The 22,879-nt window shown below is 27.8% G+C and overlaps 2 protein-coding genes across 2 annotated transcripts; both read right to left on the bottom strand.

Annotated features, from left to right (window-relative positions):
* Positions 1-20: 20 nt before the first annotated feature.
* On the bottom strand, positions 21-6,072 carry LOC132937008 (uncharacterized). The gene is made up of 9 exons (XM_061003836.1): positions 5,948-6,072; positions 2,011-2,207; positions 1,735-1,929; positions 1,593-1,661; positions 1,348-1,509; positions 879-1,037; positions 562-803; positions 338-497; positions 21-136 (listed from the first exon to the last, which is right to left on the bottom strand). Exons 2-9 carry the CDS (start codon positions 2,189-2,191, stop codon positions 84-86), a joined length of 1,221 nt encoding a protein of 406 aa, XP_060859819.1. The 5' UTR covers positions 2,192-2,207; positions 5,948-6,072; the 3' UTR covers positions 21-83.
* A 4,182-nt stretch (positions 6,073-10,254) lies between these two features.
* Positions 10,255-11,705, bottom strand: LOC132932693 (zinc finger MYM-type protein 1-like). Its single transcript, XM_060999061.1, has 3 exons — positions 10,834-11,705; positions 10,466-10,762; positions 10,255-10,408 (listed from the first exon to the last, which is right to left on the bottom strand). The coding sequence occupies exons 1-3, from the start codon at positions 11,703-11,705 to the stop codon at positions 10,255-10,257; spliced, it is 1,323 nt and encodes a 440-aa protein (XP_060855044.1).
* Positions 11,706-22,879: the final 11,174 nt, after the last annotated feature.

Here is a 22,879-nt window from a genome sequence, read left to right as displayed (position 1 = left end):
GATAGATGAGCGCCCCCCTCATAAAAACGCCCCCTTCAAAATAAAAAATGCCCACAAGGGGGCGGTAGCGCCCACGTTGGGAATCACTGATCTATAGCATCAAACTTGGTGAATTTTTTCATTTTTTTGATTGCCTCTGTTATCAAATAAAAATTTAATAAAATTATTTACAATAATATATTATAGCGAGTTCTTTATCTAATTAATAATCAACAGATAATATAATGTACGTAAAGAGATGTATATAGTAGTATTATATGAGTCTGTGATAAATTTATTATACCTATGATGATAAAAAACAAAATCATAATATAATATTATAACTAATCAAACTTACCAAATATAATAGAACATGTTGCTAGTGTGTAAAACACTTTTTTATTTCCTATTCCTTTATAGCTATATTCTTCTAGAAGTCTATCTTTGAAAATAATGCGCATAATTGCACGCACAGTGCTCGGTAATGTATTTCGGGAATACCGTTTAATTTCTTCAACCTCCAAAAAAATTTAAATTAAACATTTTAATATGTTTATGTAGTTAAAAATTAAAATAAATTACCATTTTAGCTCTAAACTCTTTATTTAAAAGCTTAATTTCAAACGTCTGCAAGTTTTCCTCGGTTTCAAGAGGCAAAAGATTATTGAATTCTGTTTGAAACGTATCGTCAAAATTTCTTTTACTTTGATCTTCTCTCTTGAAATCGTTGAACAGCATGCCCTCAATATTATTAACTTTATCAGCCACCAAATTCAGATCGTACTTAATATTGCAAACGGTTCGGTACATTTTTTGTAGATAATCTGAAATTTTATTAATATACTGATAATAATTTGACCTATTTGAATAGAAAATTCAAAATTAATATAAATAGTTACCTAGTACAGAATTATTAACTGAAGTATTTGTATCAGCTGATGACTCCTCTATAGATTGGTTCCATGTTACTTTGAATGGCGATGATGTTGTATGAACTATTTCTGAAGACTTATTGTGTCCAACCAATTTATTTGAAGATATGACTCTTGTATCTGGACCTAATGAAGAAAAATATACTTACAAGTTATGACTGTATGTATATATAATATATATGTGTGTGTGGATATAACTGTTGTGTGGGTGATCTAAAATTATTTTTATTTATCACAGATAATTATGTTTTTTTAAATGATATTATAGATATTTTCATGACAAATTACTCATCGTATTATAATGATCTTTGTAAACGCTATTATCTATTCAATACTTTAACTAGAACACAGTCTAAACTCTTCAGTCTTCTCTTTATTTAGAACTTATTTATTTTTAATTTTATTTCAGTAGATTTTCAATAATACCATAACTTACCAATATTTTTTAATTTCTTGACACCACTAAACACACTTGGACTCAGAGAACAATGGCGGTCAGGAATATCAAACGCCAAACGTTTTTTTACATTTAAAGATGTGACAGGACAAGAATTTGAAATATTAATCTCTTCTGCAGCAATGATTTTGGTTGAAGTTTCTACAAAATATTTAAACATTTAAAACCATTATATAATACAATGATATACGAATTATTATTAGTATAATATTAGTTCTACTTACCATGACTAATATTTTCTATGTGACGTGGACTATAATTCGGATCTGCATCACTATCATCAATTACATCATCTAATAATAAATTATAAAACAAAAACAGATATTAAGTCATGCTTAAAGTGTTAGCAATAATTATAAGATTTACTTGAAAGATCACAAGATGCAGGACTCCATAACAAAGGATTTTCAGTTTTTTTACCTTTTAATATAATTTTTCTTTTTGTTTTATTGTTGGTACATGTATTTTCAAACTCATTTATTTGAGATGAAGACTCATTGGTGGACAAATCTGATGTGTATAAGGCCTTCATAGCTTTTTGTGAAGCAATACTATAACTTTCTATAAATAAATACTAATTTTAATAAAAATACATCTTGTAGTAATGCAGAATAGCATATTATTTCAATATAATACACATACCAATGTCTTTCCCTATTTTGCGTGCAGCATGAAAATTAAAATCTAACACATTAGGGTAAACTCTGTTTTGAATCATTTTTTTTACGTTCTTTTTTGGCCAAGCACATTTCTGGTTCTTAAACCAATAATTTGGTACAGCTTCCACTGTTTTTTCATCCACAAATTCTATTATTGACCACATATTTTAAAATATTTTACTGGAATAACAATAATAAAATAGTTAAAAATTGACAATAAGAAGAATATTAATTATATATATTATGTACCTATTTAATTTTATTTAACAACTGACAAAAAGTGACAATCACTATTGAAGCAAACTGATTTTTAAACAATTATCTTATTTTATTTTCAAAATTAATATAACACTGATGAAAAATAAATAATTGTTGGACTACATATATTATTATAATAAACATTGTTTATATCAAATTATAGTTTAAAAATAATACATATTATACTCCCTACAAGTTACAACTTAAAAAATATTATTTAATTATTTTAACTCTTTTATAATCCTAAGTATATAAAATTATTTTGTACATAAAATTTATAATTATATATTACTTACAAGAAGTATGTAGTAATGGTAAAGCTACAAATTGATCACCAGAAAGAAAAACTATCATTTTATTTTTAATCTCATTAATTGAGTAACAATAAAATTTGTTGCTTAATGTATTCACAGTATATATATCTAACTCAGAAGATACAATTGGTTTATCAAATAAAATATTGTTGTTTTGAAATTTTTTACAAATTAAATACACTGTGTCATTTTTTTCTTTAACAATATTGAAAACTTTAACCAAAATTTTATTGTGTGTTAGTAGGAAACAGTCGGCTTCTATATTTGTTTTAATTGTAAACTGTTTCATTTTTAATGTGGTGAACTGGGATCCTTGTATATTTTCTGTAAGTGGTCCATTTTTATGAGATCCAGAAAAATAGAAAGCTGCAGGTGTTTCATTTTGAAAATGGGGTTTTAACAAATTTATTTCATTACATCTCTTAACCACTTGGATAAGCGGCTTGTCTGGTTTTCTTATCAAATTTTTTAAAGTACTCATGTAGTTTTCAAAAGGAAACGTAGAGCAATTATCCAGTGGACCAAATTTAATATAATCATCGCAAATATGGCTTAATCCATGAACATTATGTGATATGAGATGACTTCCATACAGTATTTCAAATTGTTTAATAAAGTTATCCAATAATTTCCTTGCAATATTAATATAATGTCCATAGTCAGGGCTTAATAATATGATCATACCTAAACTTAAGTCAAAAAAGTTTTTCCAATGTTCCTTTGATATGATCGATTTGGTTGCAGAGGAACCCAAATACAATAAAAATGTCCTAAACTCAGTAGCTTTCCAATTTTTTATTAAAGCTAAGCTTCGAGGTTTTCTATTTATTTCACAAGGTATGTTTTTTCTTAAGCCTACTAGTGTTTTTGATATTTCTTCTATTTTCCAAGATGGATAACGAACAGTCAATGGACCTTTCATCCATAAATAAATAATTTTTCGAACAACTCCTAAGCAAACTAAATGTTGATAATCCATAGAAAAATCAGAAACAACATCAAAATATGGTACAGTAACTAAAATGGAAGTATTTCCAATATGATATTCTTCGTCAGATCGGGAAATATAATTTTGATGTGTTCTCTTAGAGGGTTGATTACCTGATGTGTGTGGAAAAGTTATCCGATTCAATAAATATTTACCTTCATGTTCACACCTTGAGCAAGAAGAGAAACCGGTGTGGCCTTTGGTTTGCAGTAAAAAAGACTTAGCCGGGGCATCACAACATAGAACATCTATTACAACTTTAAATTGTTTTCCATTTATCTTAATACCACTGTTATGTAATTCATTTATGTCGTCTACAAAATATTTTAAAAATGCATTGCTGTCATAAGGTTTTCTATTCCCACAATATATTCCTATTGGAAAGACATTATTACTATTTGGTCGAATATAGGCAAGTATTGGCCAAAATTCTTCTGCCGTTGATTTAAATAATGGTAGACCATCTACACCTGCTACTATTTTAATAACTGAAGTATCATTTTGAAAACTAGATGGAAAATGTTGTTGAATAGCATTAGCTAAACCAAAATGATAATAATTACCAGGTTCTACGATATGAAAATTTGAGGTGTCTAATGCTTGAGTTTGTAAGATTGTTCTAGAATCTTTAGGTAAGTATTCAAAACAGGTGTGTTGTCTCAAAACAACAAGTAAACTATTAAGAGCACTCTGTGTTATTTTACAATTGACAGCCCATTCAGCTAATAACGATACAAAAATGGATGTTTTACCATATTTATAATTATTTGATGTACAGTCATTATTGTGTTCATCTGATGAAGACTCGCTTTCACTATTACTATTAATACTAATTTCTGATAAATTATCTAAAGCTTCATTATTTAAATAATCTTGAAGAATTGATTCATTTGAACTTCTTTGTGGAGGTGTAAAATTAACATTTTCATCAGAAATATTAGAAGTAGATACAAATACATTCGAATTTGAGTTTACTCCTGGGACAAAATTGATTTTTGATGAATTGGATTGTGGCATAACATGATCAATCATGGGGTCTGAAATAAATGAAACTATATTTCTGAGTTCATCTTCAACTCTTCTTCTCTTAGTTCGGCTACTTAGATTCGACTGTTTTTTGTACGACATAATATACTATATAATAGGATTGGTATAAAATTTAATTTTATTAATTAGCTAGGTACCATTGTAATCAATATCATATAATTTAATAAAATAATTTAAATACTTAAGCTACTTATTATTATTACAATAAAAATCAAAAGTATGTTTTGATGTTTTTGTGTTTAAACTATACTATTATATATTTTCACTAATTTAAGGTAGACTAAATAGATGATAGTAAATATGAATAGTAAATCAACTTGATTAAGAATTCAAAATACACAATAATTTAAATTATATTCTTAAAAATGTTTGATGATACTTTAATTCCATCCCTTACATTTAATACATTTTATATTAGCGTTGATTTACTATGTAAATGTTGTAATTATATGATAAGCTGTTTAGTATATTTTCGATGCTACTTATGTGTGAGCATGTCACCAGACATAAATTGTACTATAACTAATAAATAAAGTGGGTAATTAACTTGATTAATTAGTTTATCAAAAAAACAAATCATTTTACAATTATTAGGTACATATACCTATATAGTTTTATATAGCGGGAGGATAATTTAAAATTTTATACCAATTATAGCAATCATAAATAAACAATTTTATTGTAATATAAAAACATACATACGATAGGTATAATATATAAGTCACTTAAATTATATATATTATAGTTCTGACTAAATAATATTAAATATATCATATATAGGTATGTAATATATATCCAAAGAACTAATATACTTAAAATTAACTCAGACCCAAGACATTTGGAATTTTAGTCAAAAGTGAAGAGTAGGATAAATAGTAGAAAGTATGTATATTTATTAGTAAAAATGAGTACACGGACCACACGACGTTTTGTTTTTACTTAATAATAATAATATGTATATTAATTATATTTTAATTTGTATGTTCTATCAGTACTTTAACTATATACTTATAATGATAATATTATAATATAATAATATCTGTGGAATGATGGTAGAAGCTGATATTATGTACATTTCGTTAATTTTTTAATTATCATTTAAATAGTTTAGAAATCGTATATTTCAAGTGGTGGAAAAATATGATATGTCTCTATTATGTGTGTAGCAACTGATATGACGTCATTATTTGAAAATATATTTTGGAAAGAAGTTTGTAAAATGTACATATCAGCTTCTGCCATCTTTCCACAGATATATTATACTTATAATTACTAGCTTAATTATGAATATTATGATAATTATATTTACTTACCGAATAGAGTGTAAAATGTGTCGTCAATACGTAAGCACGAGCGGAAAGGTAACAATAAGTAGTAACTTACTGTACGGAATACGGAGTGGCGAGTGCCGACAGCGGTTAAAATTACTTAAAAATCGATGTTCGCCACGGAATTATGAAGAGTAAGTCGTATATTGTATGGTGAACTGGTGGAGGGAGTACTGCCACTACTGCACTCCTCTCCCAAACGGCAAGTAATTTCGTGTATCAACATCGTTATCGTGTTGCGTCGATGTGCCAGTCGGAAAAACCCAGATAATTCAAAAATATCGTACGGAACGACGCGGCATAAATAATTATTTGATATAATAGATATAATAGATTACCGATGGGCGACGAGCGTGATTACTAATATATAGTATGATATATAGTATAATATTATATAATAATATGACCATATTATTATGTCTGACCGCCGCCCGACGAAAACTGGTCGCCGCGCAGACGCGCAGTAATGATTTAATTTTGAACAGAGGTTGTCCAGTGGGAGAGGGTTCCTCAATATAATATGATTACTTGGCCGTAAATTCACAAATAGCAAAACAAAATAGAAAGAAGGCAAAATCAAAAACATATTTTGTTTGAAGTAGGTATTATAATATCTATAACATCGATGACAAAATAAATTGTCATGATTATGATATAACACCCGTAATATTACTATACTATAATATATTATATTATGTGGCAATGTGGCATATAATATATGCTCTGTGTTTTACTAAAGGTATTATTGGTATTAAGCAATATAGAAATACGTATATTATATATATACAGTACTACAGTAGGTACTTACTGTACTGTTGTAGATATATTATAAACATCGTGGATCCTAGCCCTGTGTCGAACTGGTGACCGTGATAACGGTTAAATAACAATATTATATTGTAATATATTTAGGTATATTATTATCATTGGAGTAATAGCAGGTGCAGTGGTACACATATATATTATATACTGTGCTACCTTATAAATAAATAATATACATAATAACATAATATTAATATATAATAACACATAGTAGGTACATTGCAATTGCAATCGCATATAGGTATACATGTTAATATGTTATAATATATAATATTATTAATTATATTAATTATATAATAAGTACATATTATACTCCAATAACTAACATTAACCTACTCTCCACTAATATGTATATAATTTAGGTAATGGCTAAAGGGATAGGATCATAGATAATAAATAATATATCTATTATGTATGGTTTGGTTGTTAATGATCTTAAAAACTCAAAAAATGCAAATATACTACAAGGAACAAGGTACCTATGCTATTTAAAGTTTAGAGGACGCTTCACGTGCATTTGTTGTCTCCGCGTCTTACAAATGCATAACGCACTACACGCAATACTCGGCTATCGTTTGTCATGTGTCTGTCCAGAAAGGTTTCGAAACAGATGGACAGATTATGATGGAGTTTTCACAAGTATTGAAATATAATTGTATTATAATAAAATTATATTATATATAATAGAAAAACGAAAAACTATAAGATAATTATAATATTAGATATAGCTGGATCAATATTCTGGATATTATGCGTTGGTATAATAGTATTTATCCTGGGTAGAGAAGGGCTATTAGGAGTTAGGGCGTAATACCCATAAATACGCATCTAAATAAAATATCATCTTATTATTGCTATCTGCAGGGATATAATTCAGGTACAATTAAAAATCATATTTTATATTATAATTATTTTTGTTTTAAAATATTAACATAAAAATTATTTGTTCAGAATAATATTTTATTATTTCAATTATTATATCATAATATTAATAAATTCAGAATATGATTTAGACATTTTATTTTTTATAGCAAAATAATCATTTTTTAAGAATTGTAGTTTATTATTTCAATTATGATATCATAATATTAATAATTTCAAAATATAATTTAGGTATTTCGGTTTTGATAATATATTAAACACATTTTCAGACTAAAATATTATTATTTCTGTTATAATATCATAATATTATAATATCCAAAATATATTTTAGATAATTCGTTTTTAATAACATAATGACAATTAATTCAGATTATCAATTTATCATTTCGTTTATGATGTCATATTATTCAATTTTTTATAATATTATGTTACAAAATAATTATTTGAAATTGTATTGATATTTATTTGATAATATTATTTTTATAATGAAGATATGATAATAATTAGATATTATCATTACGGAAATGCTATCTGGGTAGGTACATAGATACTTCAAATAACATTAATATCGACCCTTAAAAACTTGGGGGGGGGATGTCCAGACTGAACCCAGTGGGTTTTATTTTCAATATATATATAAATCATTTTTTTATTTGTTATATTTGAACTTTTTTATCAAATATAAAATATACCAGGTATTTAACTATTTAAGGATCTACTAAGTGTTTTATCAATTTAAATTTGTTTTTAGATATCACTAATATTGGATTCTTTAAGAATATGCCGTCACACATTACTCCAATACAGTCGGCCATTATTGTACAGTCTGTGCACACATATAAATAAAATATAATGATATTATAATATTTGATATAAAATACAATTTATATCAAATTATTTCATAATTTATACAACAATATTAAATTATTAGATGGACCCTCAAAAAAAAAACAGATTGAGGCTTTTAAATAAAAAAATAATTGAGTGTAGGTACTTGTACTTACATAAGAAAGTAATACAATTAATGAGATTGAAATTTTTTATTTTATTACGGCTATGTAATTATTGTGTAGAATTGAAAAAAAACATTACCTACCTATAGTCTGTTCAGAATGAGATCGGTACACGGCGGCGACCAGTTTTCGTCGGGCGGCGGTCAGACGTTGTCCCCACTACGGCGACGCGTCGGGCACTGCCACGTAACAAAAACACGCCCATGCGCACTATTTGGCCGCCCGTACCGATCTTATTCTGAACAGACTATGAGTATGATTAAAATCTTTTAAATTATAAAATGTTAAAATATTACTTGTTAAGAATTTGAAATGGTTAATAAAGTTAATTTATATATCCATTTCCAAAACAAATTCTGTATATAATATTCTGTAGGTAATTTATTTATACATGAATGCATCAAAGTTAGTTCAGACAAATTGAATGGTTTTAATTTATTATGGTGGATTTCAATATTAAAATATTACAAATTATACTACATTAATAAGAAATGTATAGATAAGGAAGATCAAATGGCTGATGTTTGATAACTACCCATTTCAATTCGTCATTTAGGTACAAGTAAATACGAAGTAATGCAATAATATAACGTACATAGGCGTGTTCAGACTTTGGTGGCCGAGGGGGCACAACAAATTTTTAAAATGTGACACCTATTTTTTTTTTTAGACATTTAGAAACATTTATTTTTTATGTTACAAAATTCACAATGGTAGGAATATTTTTTAATTATGTTCAAAAAGTATAACCTTTGTCAAAACAATAAAAATACATTTAAAGCTAAATTAAAAACAGATACATAATGAAGTAAATTGTTGATAAAAATAAAGTGCTTATATTATATGATTATTACTTATTAGGTATAATATTATAGGGTGTTACCACTGGGTATCCTCCCTAATCATACGATTCATGATAACCTTTTATTATTAACTTATCAAACCTACTTATTGTACTAAAATTAATGTATAGATTGTAGATTAATAATTTCAATAAAAAAAAAAATAGTATATGATAATATAATCACTAATTAATAAAATATGCGTAACTAAAAAAATTACAATTATTTAAAATCTATAGGTACTGCAGGGTATACACCATGCGACTTTTTTTTTTGTCCTAGCTATTTTGTTGGTGGCACAGTCTGCCGGGGGGGGGGGGGGGCAGGGGCGTCATTTCAACTTTTTGAAAGGTATGCTAACATCGGGGCAGGCCAAAAAAATTTTCAGCAGGCCAATATAATATACATTATACACTATAATTATTAGAAAAAAATTTTTTTCTCGCTCCGCTCGAAAGTATTATTTTTCATCAATCAAATCATTTCATAATATTAAAATACAAATATTGTACACCTAATAATAATACACAGTTAAAACTTACATTATTTTATTTTGGATATCATTATTTCATATTTATAGACACTAAGGAAAACAAAACAAATTCTGAAATCTTTAATCACACATAAGTTATTTTATAATCACCAAACATTTATTTATTTCAATTTATTTATTTAAATAATAACATAATAATACATATTAACAAAACATATTTATTTTTTTTTTTGTTAACTATTAGTATAGCGGATACCTTCTGTCTTTCATTTTTGCAAAATCATCAACTGCATCATTCAAATTTATTTGTTTTGCCTCTTCAGTTTCAACTCCAAGAACCATTAAATCGTTCAACCTTTCATCACCAATTGATGTTCTTAAGAAATTTTTTATCCTTTTCAATGAAGAAAAAAAGCGCTCATTTTATGCAGTTGTCACTGGTAATGTTGACATTATAGACAATATTTTTATTGTTTCAGGAAATGCAAATGGTAGATTTAAAACAATATTGAATATTAATTCTAATTTAAATTGGGACATGTTTTCTAGTTCTAATGTTGCCTTAATTGAAGAAAACTCAGATGGTAGGCTTAAAGAATTAATTTGAAAACCTTTGTAGTGGTCTAAGAACTTATTAACAGCAACAAATTCTGCATTAAGGAAGTCAGCATTTGTATAGTCAAATACATTAAATATATCAAAAACTTGTTCATTTTTGGAAAAACGTTCATCTAACTGTGTTACAATCCTAAAAAATGACACATACTTTTATGAATTAAATAATTTGATGAAAGTAATAATTAAGTATGTAATAAATACCTATCGATTACTTGATACAACAGTTCAACTTTTAAACTTGAAACATCTTTTTCTTTACATCTAGCTTTTCCCAAAGTTGATTGTACAAAATAATCATTCAAATGTTTGTTGAAAGTCTGTTTTCTTTTCTCATGTTTACTATGAGTTTGGGTTTTTATGCCATTACAAATTGCTATTTCAGTTGCTTTATGATGAAATTTCAACCACGATTCTTCACAGCGTAATTTTAAGATATTATTCCTTGAAGATTTCACTAATAACATGGCCTTTGATAGAATAATACTAGAATTTTGAAGTTCACATGATAAACAGTGTATACATTCTAGGACACTAACCATTACCTCCAAAATCATAATAAATTTAAAAGTAGATAATATTTTGAGTAGTCCTACTGCTCTAACTGTTTGATCGCCATGCTCAGTCAGAAAAGTTAATACTTCGATAATTACAGTATATCGGCTTCTTACTTTTTGCAATGAAGTATACCAATAATACCAACGAGTATCAACCAGCCTTTCTAAATGAATTACTTTAACATTTTTATTTTTTTGAGCTTCTATGAAAAGTTCATAACGAGTTTGACTATTCATCAAGTATTTATAGAAATTTTGAATAGAATCAAAAAAATCAACTATTAAGGGCACATTTTGTATACAGTCAACCAAACAAAGATTTAATCGGTGGGCATAACAATGAATGTACACTGCATGAGGAACAATTTCGCTGATTTTTTGTTGCACACCCGAATAAACACCACTCATCACTGAAGCACCATCATAACATTGAGCAATGCATTTATTGATGTCCAAATTATTCTCCTGAATAAGTTTAACTATTTCTTGAGCTAGAGAAGTAGCATCAGATTTTTTCATGTGACCGCAACCTAGTGCTTTCTCAAATATATTGAAGTTTATATCTACAAATCGTATAAGAAAACTTAACTGCTCTTTTTTAGAAGAATCTTTAGTTTCGTCAACTAAAATTGAATATATACTAAATGGAGAGGTGGGTTACCCTGGCACCCCAATGTTTGAATTTTTTATTTTTTTTTTTACCATTAATTGTACTACAATTTGTACCAATTTGTACCGTACATTTCAGAATTTGTACCAAAGAATTTCCCCCGGAAAATTCGATTTTCCGCTGGGGTGCCAGGGTAACGTTACACCAGCACCCCCGTTGCTAAAAAATGGACTTTTAACAATTTTTTTTATACCATTAATTGTACTATAATTTGTACCGATTTGTACTATAAGTTTCAGAATTTGTACCAAAGTATTTTCCCCGGAAAAATTGATTTTCCGCCTGAGCGCCAGACGTTACACCAGCCCCCCCGTTGCTAAAAAATGGACTTTTAACAATTTTTTTTTACTTATACAGGTGAATTTGTGCTTTTCATCTGTCGGGCTGAGTATTTAAATGCTGGGTACTGTATCATGAACAATATTTGTATTTTGTACCTAATTTTTCGTAGTACCATCCAGAAGTGAGAATAAGTTTGTGCAGTCAAAAAAAAATATTTAAAAAAATGTCTAATTCAATGTATTATTATACAAATTTTATATGGTATAAAATTAAAAATATTTTTTTACGTACACAAATTACTATTATAGTATTATCATATAGAAGATAAAAATTAGAACGAACCTAACCTAACCTACCGATTTAACACAACAAATTGTAACATTTTTTTTAAATATTAATTGTACTATAATTTGTAACGATATGTACCACTAACTTAGGAATTTGTATAAAGTTCCGCTCTGATCGCTCTGATATATATATAACTATAACAAAACCACAAAATGTATTATAATATAATTATTAATTATCATTTTGAAGATAAATACTATGACGAACAAAACTTACCGATTTAGCACAACATTTTTTTTAAATTTATTAATTGTTTTCGTTTTTATACAAATTATACTCCATTTTATAATACTCTAACAGAATAACATTATTCTATACAGCGTACATATTATTATGTAATACCATGCGTCACACAAAATTATATTAATACGTATTGGCGTATTTATAAATTCAAACACTAATAATAAGAACCGACGTTTATCTAAAATTAACTTTTGATATTATCCAATATTATTGACTTTTGATATGTCTATTATTAAATTAAATGTATATTATATTAAGCAAAGAAATGTTGTATTTTTATATTAATACGTTTATTTCATAATTTCATTTGCCTCTTGTCCTTCATGGAGTATGGGTGCTAAACGTGGTAGAATTCCGGCTGTTCCTAGCCATCTTATAGACGAGTAGCTGTTGAATAATAAAAATCAAATACGTGATGTTTTGAATTTTAATGAAGCAGAAGGCAAATGTAAGTAAAATATTATGTTTTAAGTCATGGACCTTTACCTATACATTAAGGTTAAGGTGTTCAACATACCAACATATTTTGTGTTATTCGTCCATCTGAAATAGTCTTTTTTATAAAATATATAATAACCAATAGCACCTAGGTGCTAAACTGAACTAGGGAGTCGTAATCATGGATATAAAATACATATATTATATATATATATATACAGCTAGAAAACTTTTTCTATATTATGCGTGAGATTAACAGAAAACAATGAATGTTGGTGTGGCCGCCTCTTAATTTGAGCATGGTGTTTATATTATACATTTTTAATTAGGTATATTACTATTCATACATAGTTGTTACTAAATTACTAGATAAATCATTAATATTTTGATCTATCATAGTAGGTACTTATTTAAAATATTAATAGTACATTAATGCCATTATTATTATATTTGTTTATTATGAATATGTATTGATGATAATATGCCTATAAAATATTATAGACGTAATATCAACAATATAGACTCTACAGTAACTCGCTATACCTACCTACGGATATACGGAATACACTATAATCTATAGACTCTCTATTGTAAGTATTCTGTATTTTCATTTCAGAAGATATACTCGTAGATGCGCGTGTCGTAGTTTTGGGTGATGCGCATGATTATTCCGTGGATGTTCATGTTATACGTTTGCGTCTGTGTTACATGTTGACCATTGCATATTTTATATCACCCATGTATTCTTAGGTATGCATTTATCTTAATATGCATCTATCTTATGTATCTATGCACTCAACGCGCTCGCAACTCGTTAGTTAATTAGTTATTAAGGTGTTGACTGTTGGGAACGTACTAAACTACATAGTAGATACTATAGACTCTACGCGAATGTTCGCGGGTCACGTCGTATCAATGCACACGAACATTTTAGAACCGATATTGGTATATAACCAATATAGGTAATAAATAATAATATATATGGGATGACAACCCATACGCGGTTATTAGTTGTATAAACTGACCGAGTTTTGATGTGTAATTAATGAAAGTTTAACGTAGCTATTGTGTTTGTTTTTTTTTGCACTCCTATGTGTAGGGCCCATTAAAAAATTAAAAATTAATAATCAGGTATTCGGGGGTGGATCCATACCAATACAACGGGGGCGAGGGGGGTGTGTGTGGTTTTTTTGAATAACAAATTAATTTTGAAGTTTTTGATCACAACTTCCAAATGAAGTTAAAGTACCCTTTTTTGAAAGTATCATCAAATTAATTATGGAAAACACATCTTTTAAAGAATTTAAAGTGGGAAAATAGATGTTGCTCTGCTGTACCTACAGCACGTTACAAGTGGGTTACTATAATGGATGGTATTAAATTGTATACGAAAAATGATTTTGAGCGGAGACGGTTTGTCAGTCTGATACTAAAATAAAAGCGGGTAAGTGAATGTTGCTCTGCTGTACATTAGGGGGTGGGGTGGACCTCTGGCTAGGGTAGGTTGATTTTTGAATGCAATTATATAGGTATCATTGTATACGAAAAACGATTCTGAACGGAGATGATTTGTCATATATTATATTTAAATATTGTCATTCTATTTTGAAACAAATATTTTATTTTTTAATTAGGACGCATTTTGCATAAGGCATGGTTAATCAATTTTTCCAAAAACATTGCAAGTAGTTATCATAGTTTATAATACCTTATATTATCATAGAAATACCATATACATATACCTGTTTAGAGGATAAATCGTTATTGTTACGCGACTTCATAAAAATTTAAAACTGAAACGCTCAAGACATTTTTCCTATAATGACACTTCAAATTTTCTACATAGCTATTTGAAGCAAAACTTAGTGTTGAATTTTTTAACCTTAGATATAAATACAAACAATTTTATGAATTTTGAACTACAACATAATTTGCAAATATTCATGGTTTTGATGATTTTTTGTCAATATTTGAACTTCTAATGCTAATAAAAAAAAAATTGTGCTTATGTATTCTTATAATTTTTTAATCACTATAAGAATAACTTATGAGGAACTTTGTTGTACACAGACACAAAAAAAAACACATCATTGTAAAATCAATACATCCATCACTCCGTTCAGAATCTAAAACTGTGTTAGTATAATAATATATATTTTTAGTTACAGATTAAATTACTTATGTGCGACCTTGTCTTAAATTTTCAATCCTTAGCTATAAAAGTTGAACATTTTATAAATTGTTAATACATTTTTATCGATATTAATTGTATTTAATAAAAATAATCGAAAATTGATTGTGCATACAAATTCCCGTTTATTCATTAATTTTTAGTTTGTTTATCCCGATTATTAAGAAGACTTTTGAACCCCAAAAGTACCAACTACATTCATTCTCTGCAGATCGGATAAGGTACTGAAGTCGAAAATCGAAGCATTTTTACTGCCCCAAAACGTGATGACAAACACAAAAAAAAACACTTCATTATAAAATCAATACATTCATCCGCTCAGAATCTTAAAATTCCAAAAAAATGCTTGAGAGCTAAACTGAATTTACGACAACATTGAATATAATTCAACAATAACAATAAATAAGTATGATGATGTATGATGATTTAAAATCTAAACATCCAGGCTTCATTGATATAAAGTAAAATAAGGATTGGTAAATATACATATTGTATCTATTACTTGTAAAAAGTATAATACTCGCAAATACTTACAATAAACTGAAGTTCAATTATGAATACCATTATTTAAACAACAGTTGCATTCCCTATAGTTTTCTAATTTTTAATTTAATGATATTAAAGTTATAATTATTTTATTCATTTAAAATATATTAATTTATAAACTTGATTTAATATATTAATAGACGTATTTAGTAAAAAATTAAGAATTTGGCAAGAAATCGCAAATGTCATCAATAACAAATATAATTCGAACATATCATCAGAATCTCTCTGTGTTCGTGTTTTGCATTAAACAGAGACAAAATAACAGAAAAACTTGGCTTGATAAAAGAAACAAGTCATAACGAGATCTCAAAAAATTATTGTGGTATGCTTTTACACTGTGGTTAATATTATACACAATCACTATAGTCTATATATACCTACTCATATTATTTATTATTATTATTTATAGATTGTAATGAAAATAATGGTAATGTATCATCATCAAGCACAGAAGAAAGTTGCGACGAACATAATTCAAATTTGGTGTTTGAAATAACTTTATCCGTGGATGAGTGGAAAACCATTCAGCCTCGTGATAAAACTTATATTGAAAAACCTAAGCCAAAGAAATATAAAATATTGTCTCCTTACGAATGGACCAATATTATACATGAACAATTTTTTTTACACACCCGATTACCGTGTTGTTTAGTTTTCAAAAAAGCCAAGTTGAGTTTTCACGGGATAGTATTTTTATCAATACGTGGTCGATGCTCAACTTGTGGTTCTATTTTTGATGGAACTATTGATGAAATACCAGCTGTAGATACGAGGTTCGTTTCATTAATACTTAACAAACCTGTTTTAAATTTACTGAACTTAATATTATTCATTTTTTTATTGAACTAAAGTATTACCTATTGGTCCTTTTCAATTCATAATTTATGTGAGTGACCTTTTAAATTTAAAAATAAATGATGAGCTTATTTTGTATAGTTATTTGTTATGCTGATAACATCATAGTTCTAATCGAGAAAAAAAATTTAATTAAAATCCTCAACCACATAGTTTTAATAATATTTAAGTTTGGTATATGTGATAAAAGTTTATGTTAGTTTACTTAATAATAATTATGCCACAAAATTATTTTATTTTAAATATTGAAAAAATAATGGAAAATTTGAAAAAATTAAACTAACATAATATTACAAATAGTGTATTAATGAATAATGTTGTTCTATATATTTCATTTGTACCTATTACTTTTACAATTTCATAAATCATATTTCAGAAACTTATGTTAAATTTATTAACCTCTTTATTTGAATTTATTTACTCCAAACACAAGCTATGGAATACTAAATACATTTGTTTTTGTGCATAGATTTTTTTTTTTTTTTTAATATTAATAAACATTATTATTATTATCAATCCAATACTTTTATTTTTAGAGTTATAATGAAATGCTCATACAAAGGGAAGTTTGATATTCCTCACTCAAAAAAGAGAAAGTTGATGGGATCAAAAAAAGATGAAGCATTAAATCAAATTATTAATAATAAAATAAGCCCTTCAGTCTATGTAAGAAATGAAGCAAATAAAATAATGAAAGAAGGTATGCGTGTAATATGTATTATTATAAGTAACATAACAATTTGATAGAAGGAAAAATATGCCTGAAATTTTTATATTATAGACTATAGTGTCATCTAAACAATTTATTTTAAAACTCTGTAATCATATTTGTGTAAATTATTATAAATTATTTTATAGTTCGAAATGCATTCAATTTTTAATGTCCGTACATAAGGCTAGACAATTTTAATACTAGATTCATCAGAAAAGTAGTTCTTACTTTAAAGTTTATTTTTATAAGACTCACTGGGATAATGGCTATAAGTATTTCATATCTTAATTGATTTGCATGGTTTAGTAAAAAGTTAAAACCATTATTCATTATTTTTATTTTATTATTTTCAAAAATTGAAGATAGTAATTTCATAAAGTCATGATCTTTAATAATTCTTTTATTAAATAAGTATAACCACATAAAACCGGTATTCGTTCGGTTAGCGAATTCAACAATAGGTACGCGTAACATGTGTATGTACAGTAGGTAAATAGCTTAACTAAAAGTTATCAGAAATCATGTGAATAACGGAAATAAAATATTGATATGTCGATATTTTAAAAAAAGAAAATAATATTTATAAAATGGTTATTTTAAATGTTCAAAAATGATAAAATAAAATATAATTTTTATAACACTTTTTCCAAAATATTAAATTCATAATATGAAATATTATATATGTAACTCTTATATCTATGCGGCTTATAAAATAAAAAACAGAATTACATTATCTTCATTATGTAAGGGGAGATATCATAATGCGTAAATCTTTGGGGGAACACCTATATAAATATGTTGTTTGAATATATTAATGTATATATTTTAGGTGATAGTTTGTCTGCTCAGATTCCAAGCATTTCAAGTCTTAAAACAGCTAAAAGTAGAGCACTTGCATTAACAAGGCTTCATTCTGATCCAATAAGCGCTTGAAACATTATGAAGTGCAGTACAATATATAGTTCCACAATTCGGAGTATTGGTCATAATGGTTTTTATGTACATTTTTGGAGTAATCTGCAGTTACAAATTTACAAAGAATGTTACTCTAAAGTCTCAATTCCGTGCATATCATTTGATGCTACAGGCGGATGCTGCAAACGAATTAAAAGACCAGAAGGTAATCAAAGCAGCCACTTGTTTCTATACGAAGGTGTTATGAACATAGATAGTAAAACATTCACAGTATTATCTATGATCTCGGAACAACATGATACCCTAAGTATATATATTTGGTTAACACATTGGCTAAGATGTGGTATAAAAGCTCCAAAAATGGCTATATCTGATCAATTTTTAGCCATAATGTCAGCACTTGTTCAGTCTTTTACCCAATACAAGTCACTTCAAGAGTACTTGGAGGTTTGTTTTAAATTTTCTGTCAATAAAAATGAAAATAAAAATAAAATACCTTCATGTTATATCAGAAATGATATTAATCATTTTGTTAGTTTAATAGCTAAGTGGGATACATTTAAACAATGTAAATTTACAAGAACGAGGCAATTATTTATTAGATCAATGACACTTCTTATATATTGCACATCTATGAAAGAAGCTAAACAAATTTTGGAAGCTATTTTTAAAATTGCTCTAAGTAAATATGATGGTCCACTTTTAGTACCAACTGAATACGAAAAAGACACTCCTTGTGCTATAAGTAAAAGATATTTACAAGATCTAATTGCAAATAAAGCATCATATTTACAAGTTTTCGATCATTTAATTGATGAAAATGAATCCACAAACGTAATTAATCAACAAAATGAAGAAAATGAAGATCTTAGTGAAGAAATTACTGGTTCTTTTAAGAATTGGGCATCAATAATAGCAAATGATTGTCTATCAAAAGTTGAAAAAATCGAAGGCGAGTTTGACAATGCTCAATATACACCGGAACTAGTTCCGTTGGTGATCAATGCAATGAAGTTGTATCCTTGTTGGTCCGGAATTATGACAACAATATTTGGATATGGAGAAGCTACTGTTTCAAGTAGCCGTGTTGAAAGTAACTTTAACCAGATTAAGAATAGATTATTTAAAACAGAACATTTACCCATTAGGGTGGATGATTTTGTACAAAAATTAGTATATTATTATAAAGGTGATAATTTGCTGCTACAAAATGCTGGATTATTAAATAAAAAATCTTTAAATAATAATAATAACAAAACTAATGAAGAAAATACAGATATACAGGATTATGACATACACAAAGAAACGGTTATAGAGGGTTGTGAAGACATACACATAGAAACTGATTTGGAGGGTTTTGAAGGCATACATACAGAAGCAAATATAGAGGATAACGAAGACATACAAATAGAAACAGTTATAGAGGATAATGAAGACATACGCACAGAAACGGATTTGGAGGGTTGTGAAGGCATACATACTGAAACAGATATTGAGGATAACGAAGACTTATATACAGAAACAGCTGATAGAGATGGAAATATTGAAAACATGCAAAAGGAAACAGTTATAGGTGATAATGAAGATAATATGCATGCTGAACCGGAAGTAGTAGTAAATGAAGAAAATAATATTTCATTTTGTTTACCGTGTAAAAATGGAGATTTTCCGACAGGAATACATAGATGTGTAAAGTGTAAAAAATCAGAACATTTATTTGGGTGTTCGGTCAGATATATACACAGTGAAGAAGGCTATGGACAATCAAGGGTATGTTTATCGTGTGCTGAGAAAGATAATGAAAATGTAGCTGAAGAACATTGGCAAAAAAGAGGAAAATCAACTTCATTATCTCTCTGTCGATCTGCGAAGTCATATCTTGTTTCCCAACCAGGATTTGATAAATTAAATTTAAACCAAAAAGGTTGTGAAAAATCCATATACTTTTTAAAAAATGGAAATGTTCTGCAAAGTAAGCCATATAATTTACCTCAAATAGGCAAAGTTTTGCTAAGTAATACTTGTTCTCCTGATTCTTTACTAACAATTTTTGCATGTGCTGCAGCTGATAGTCAAATATTTTTTAAGTACATAGCATCGTTGATTAAAATAGATAAAACTGCTAAATTCATAATAAATATGATTGATAGAAAACGAAACGGAAATATATACAAAGAACGAATGTCATTATTAGCTCCTTATTATTTACCAAATAATAAACAGCTTGTTGGAGGTATAACACTATTAGACGCAATGGATACAATAACTTCTACAGCAACGAAATTATTACATCAGATGCCATCTTATAAAAAGTTGAATCGATGTACTGGTTATCTTTGTTCTGAATTTGCTATAGATAACACCAGTCAAGTTATTCAGTTGAATGCTTTTAATGGACGTATCGATATTCAAAAAGAAATTGATTCATTTACAAAAGAAGAAATTACAACATGCACATACTGTAACTCTCGAAGAAAAGTTACATTTAGTACGAAGACCCATATATTAATCGAACTCGTCTCTCTGCCTGAAGGTAAATCAATCTTTTTACGTTAATATAAAGCAAATTAATAAAATTGAATTGGATTTAAAAATAAAAATGTAATATATTGATTTTTTTTCAGAACTTGAAACATCTACAAGTGTTTGCAGTATTAACAAAATAGATCAAGTACATCAAAACTATGCCGGTGAAGTATTGTTGACCACAGACGAAATACCTAAGGTATTACATGTAAAAGGGATAACCTATTTCATTAGGGGTGCAGTCGTATATACAAGTGGAAATAGAACTGGACTAAGAGTAAAAAGTGGACATTATAAAGCATATTGCTTTAGACCCAACGATCGCTGGGAAATCTATGATGACCTACAAGAAAAAATATTACCATCTAAAAACGAAAAAAATAATGTTGAATTGCTATTATATACAAAATAACAGAAAAATAAACTCTTTTTAATAAAATGTTTGATTTTAATTTAAATAATAAATTTGAAAAGTTATAACAATTTTTTTGTGGTTTTGTTATTGTTATGCATATTTAAGATCGATTAGAGCGGGAAAATATGTGTATAATTGAACTTTCTTGTGGAATTACTTTTTACAAAGTAAAAGTAATAGTAAAAATAGTAAGTAAGTTTTTACACTTTTTATAGACATGATACCAATTCCTAAGTTGGTGATACAAATGGTAAAATATATAGTACAATTAATGGTAAAAAAAAAATTGTTAAAAGTCCATTTTTTAGCAACGGGGGGGCTGGTGTAACGTCTGGCGCTCCGGCGGAAAATCAATTTTTCCGGGGAAAATACTTTGGTACAAATTCTGAAACTTATAGTACAAATCGGTACAAATTATAGTACAATTAATGGTAAAAAAAAAATTGTTAAAAGTCCATTTTTTAGCAACGGGGGGGCTGGTGTAACGTCTGGCGCTCAGGCGGAAAATCAATTTTTCCGGGGAAAATACTTTGGTACAAATTCTGAAACTTATAGTACAAATCGGTACAAATTATAGTACAATTAATGGTATAAAAAAAATTGTTAAAAGTCCATTTTTTAGCAACGGGGGTGCTGGTGTAACGTTACCCTGGCACCCCAGCGGAAAATCGAATTTTCCGGGGGAAATTCTTTGGTCAAATTCTGAAATGTACGGTACAAATTGGTACAAATTGTAGTACAATTAATGGTAAAAAAAAAAATAAAAAATTCGAACATAGGGGTGCCAGGGTAACCCACCTTAAATGGAGACATTTTGTTCAGAATATTTTTTCTGGTGCAGCATCCAAGAATATGAATTAGATCATTTTGGTATTCTGGTGAGGTATAATGTCCATATCTTGATTTTAGCCTTATTTTCATAGAATCATCTGCAAATGTTTCTAATAACTCAATAAAATTACCTTTATTTTTGGACAAACTAGACTCATCGTTTCCTCGAAATGCCAGCCCTTGTTTAGCCAAGTATAAAGTTGCCTTTAATAAAAAGTATATATGTTTCCTGTTATTTTCTATTTCAACAGATCTTGATGATATTAAAAGATTAGCAATCGAATTTTGTTTGGCTTGTATGGCTAAATATTGATTCCATCTTTCTACTGATGTCAAATGATTTTCACTTCGACTATGTTTAGTCAACGACTGTAATGGATTTCTCCAACACTTAACTCCTCTATCAATATAGGCAGCATTGCCAATTGTTTGTCCCCGAAAATTACCACTTATGCCGGGTCCACACAGAGACGACACAGAAACAAAACAAAAACCAAACTCAAACCCTTCTTTTTGAAGTTTGAAAAAAATAAAACACAAACAAAACATGTGTCCATACTGAGTTGAGGAAAAATTAAACAAAACATGAACAAAATTCAAACATTTGTTCGTGTTTTGTTTTTGTTTTCAACTATCCATACAGAAATATAAACTCGTCATATTATTTCGTTCATCCGTGGTCATTCAGTATTTTAGTCTGTCTTCAGAGTTCTAGTCT

The sequence above is a fragment of the Metopolophium dirhodum genome, chromosome 1 (assembly GCF_019925205.1).
Source record: "Metopolophium dirhodum isolate CAU chromosome 1, ASM1992520v1, whole genome shotgun sequence".
Classification (NCBI taxonomy): Eukaryota; Metazoa; Arthropoda; class Insecta; order Hemiptera; family Aphididae; genus Metopolophium; species Metopolophium dirhodum.
This window is presented reverse-complemented; position numbering and strand designations above follow the sequence as displayed.

Bases quoted from the DNA above. Each gene is read 5' to 3' on its own strand.
- LOC132932693 (XM_060999061.1), bottom strand. From the start codon at position 11,705: ATGAAAAAATCTGATGCTACTTCTCTAGCTCAAGAAATAGTTAAACTT. The intron at 10,763-10,833 runs GTATTTATTACA...GTCATTTTTTAG, and splicing joins TTGTATCAAGTAATCGATAG to GATTGTAACACAGTTAGATG. The intron at 10,409-10,465 runs GTCAACATTACC...TTCATTGAAAAG, and splicing joins ATAAAAATATTGTCTATAAT to GATAAAAAATTTCTTAAGAA.
- LOC132937008 (XM_061003836.1), bottom strand. From the start codon at position 2,191: ATGTGGTCAATAATAGAATTTGTGGATGAAAAAACAGTGGAAGCTGTA. The intron at 1,930-2,010 runs GTATGTGTATTA...ATTTATTTATAG, and splicing joins CAAAATAGGGAAAGACATTG to AAAGTTATAGTATTGCTTCA. The intron at 804-878 runs GTAACTATTTAT...ATAAAATTTCAG, and splicing joins AGTTAATAATTCTGTACTAG to ATTATCTACAAAAAATGTAC.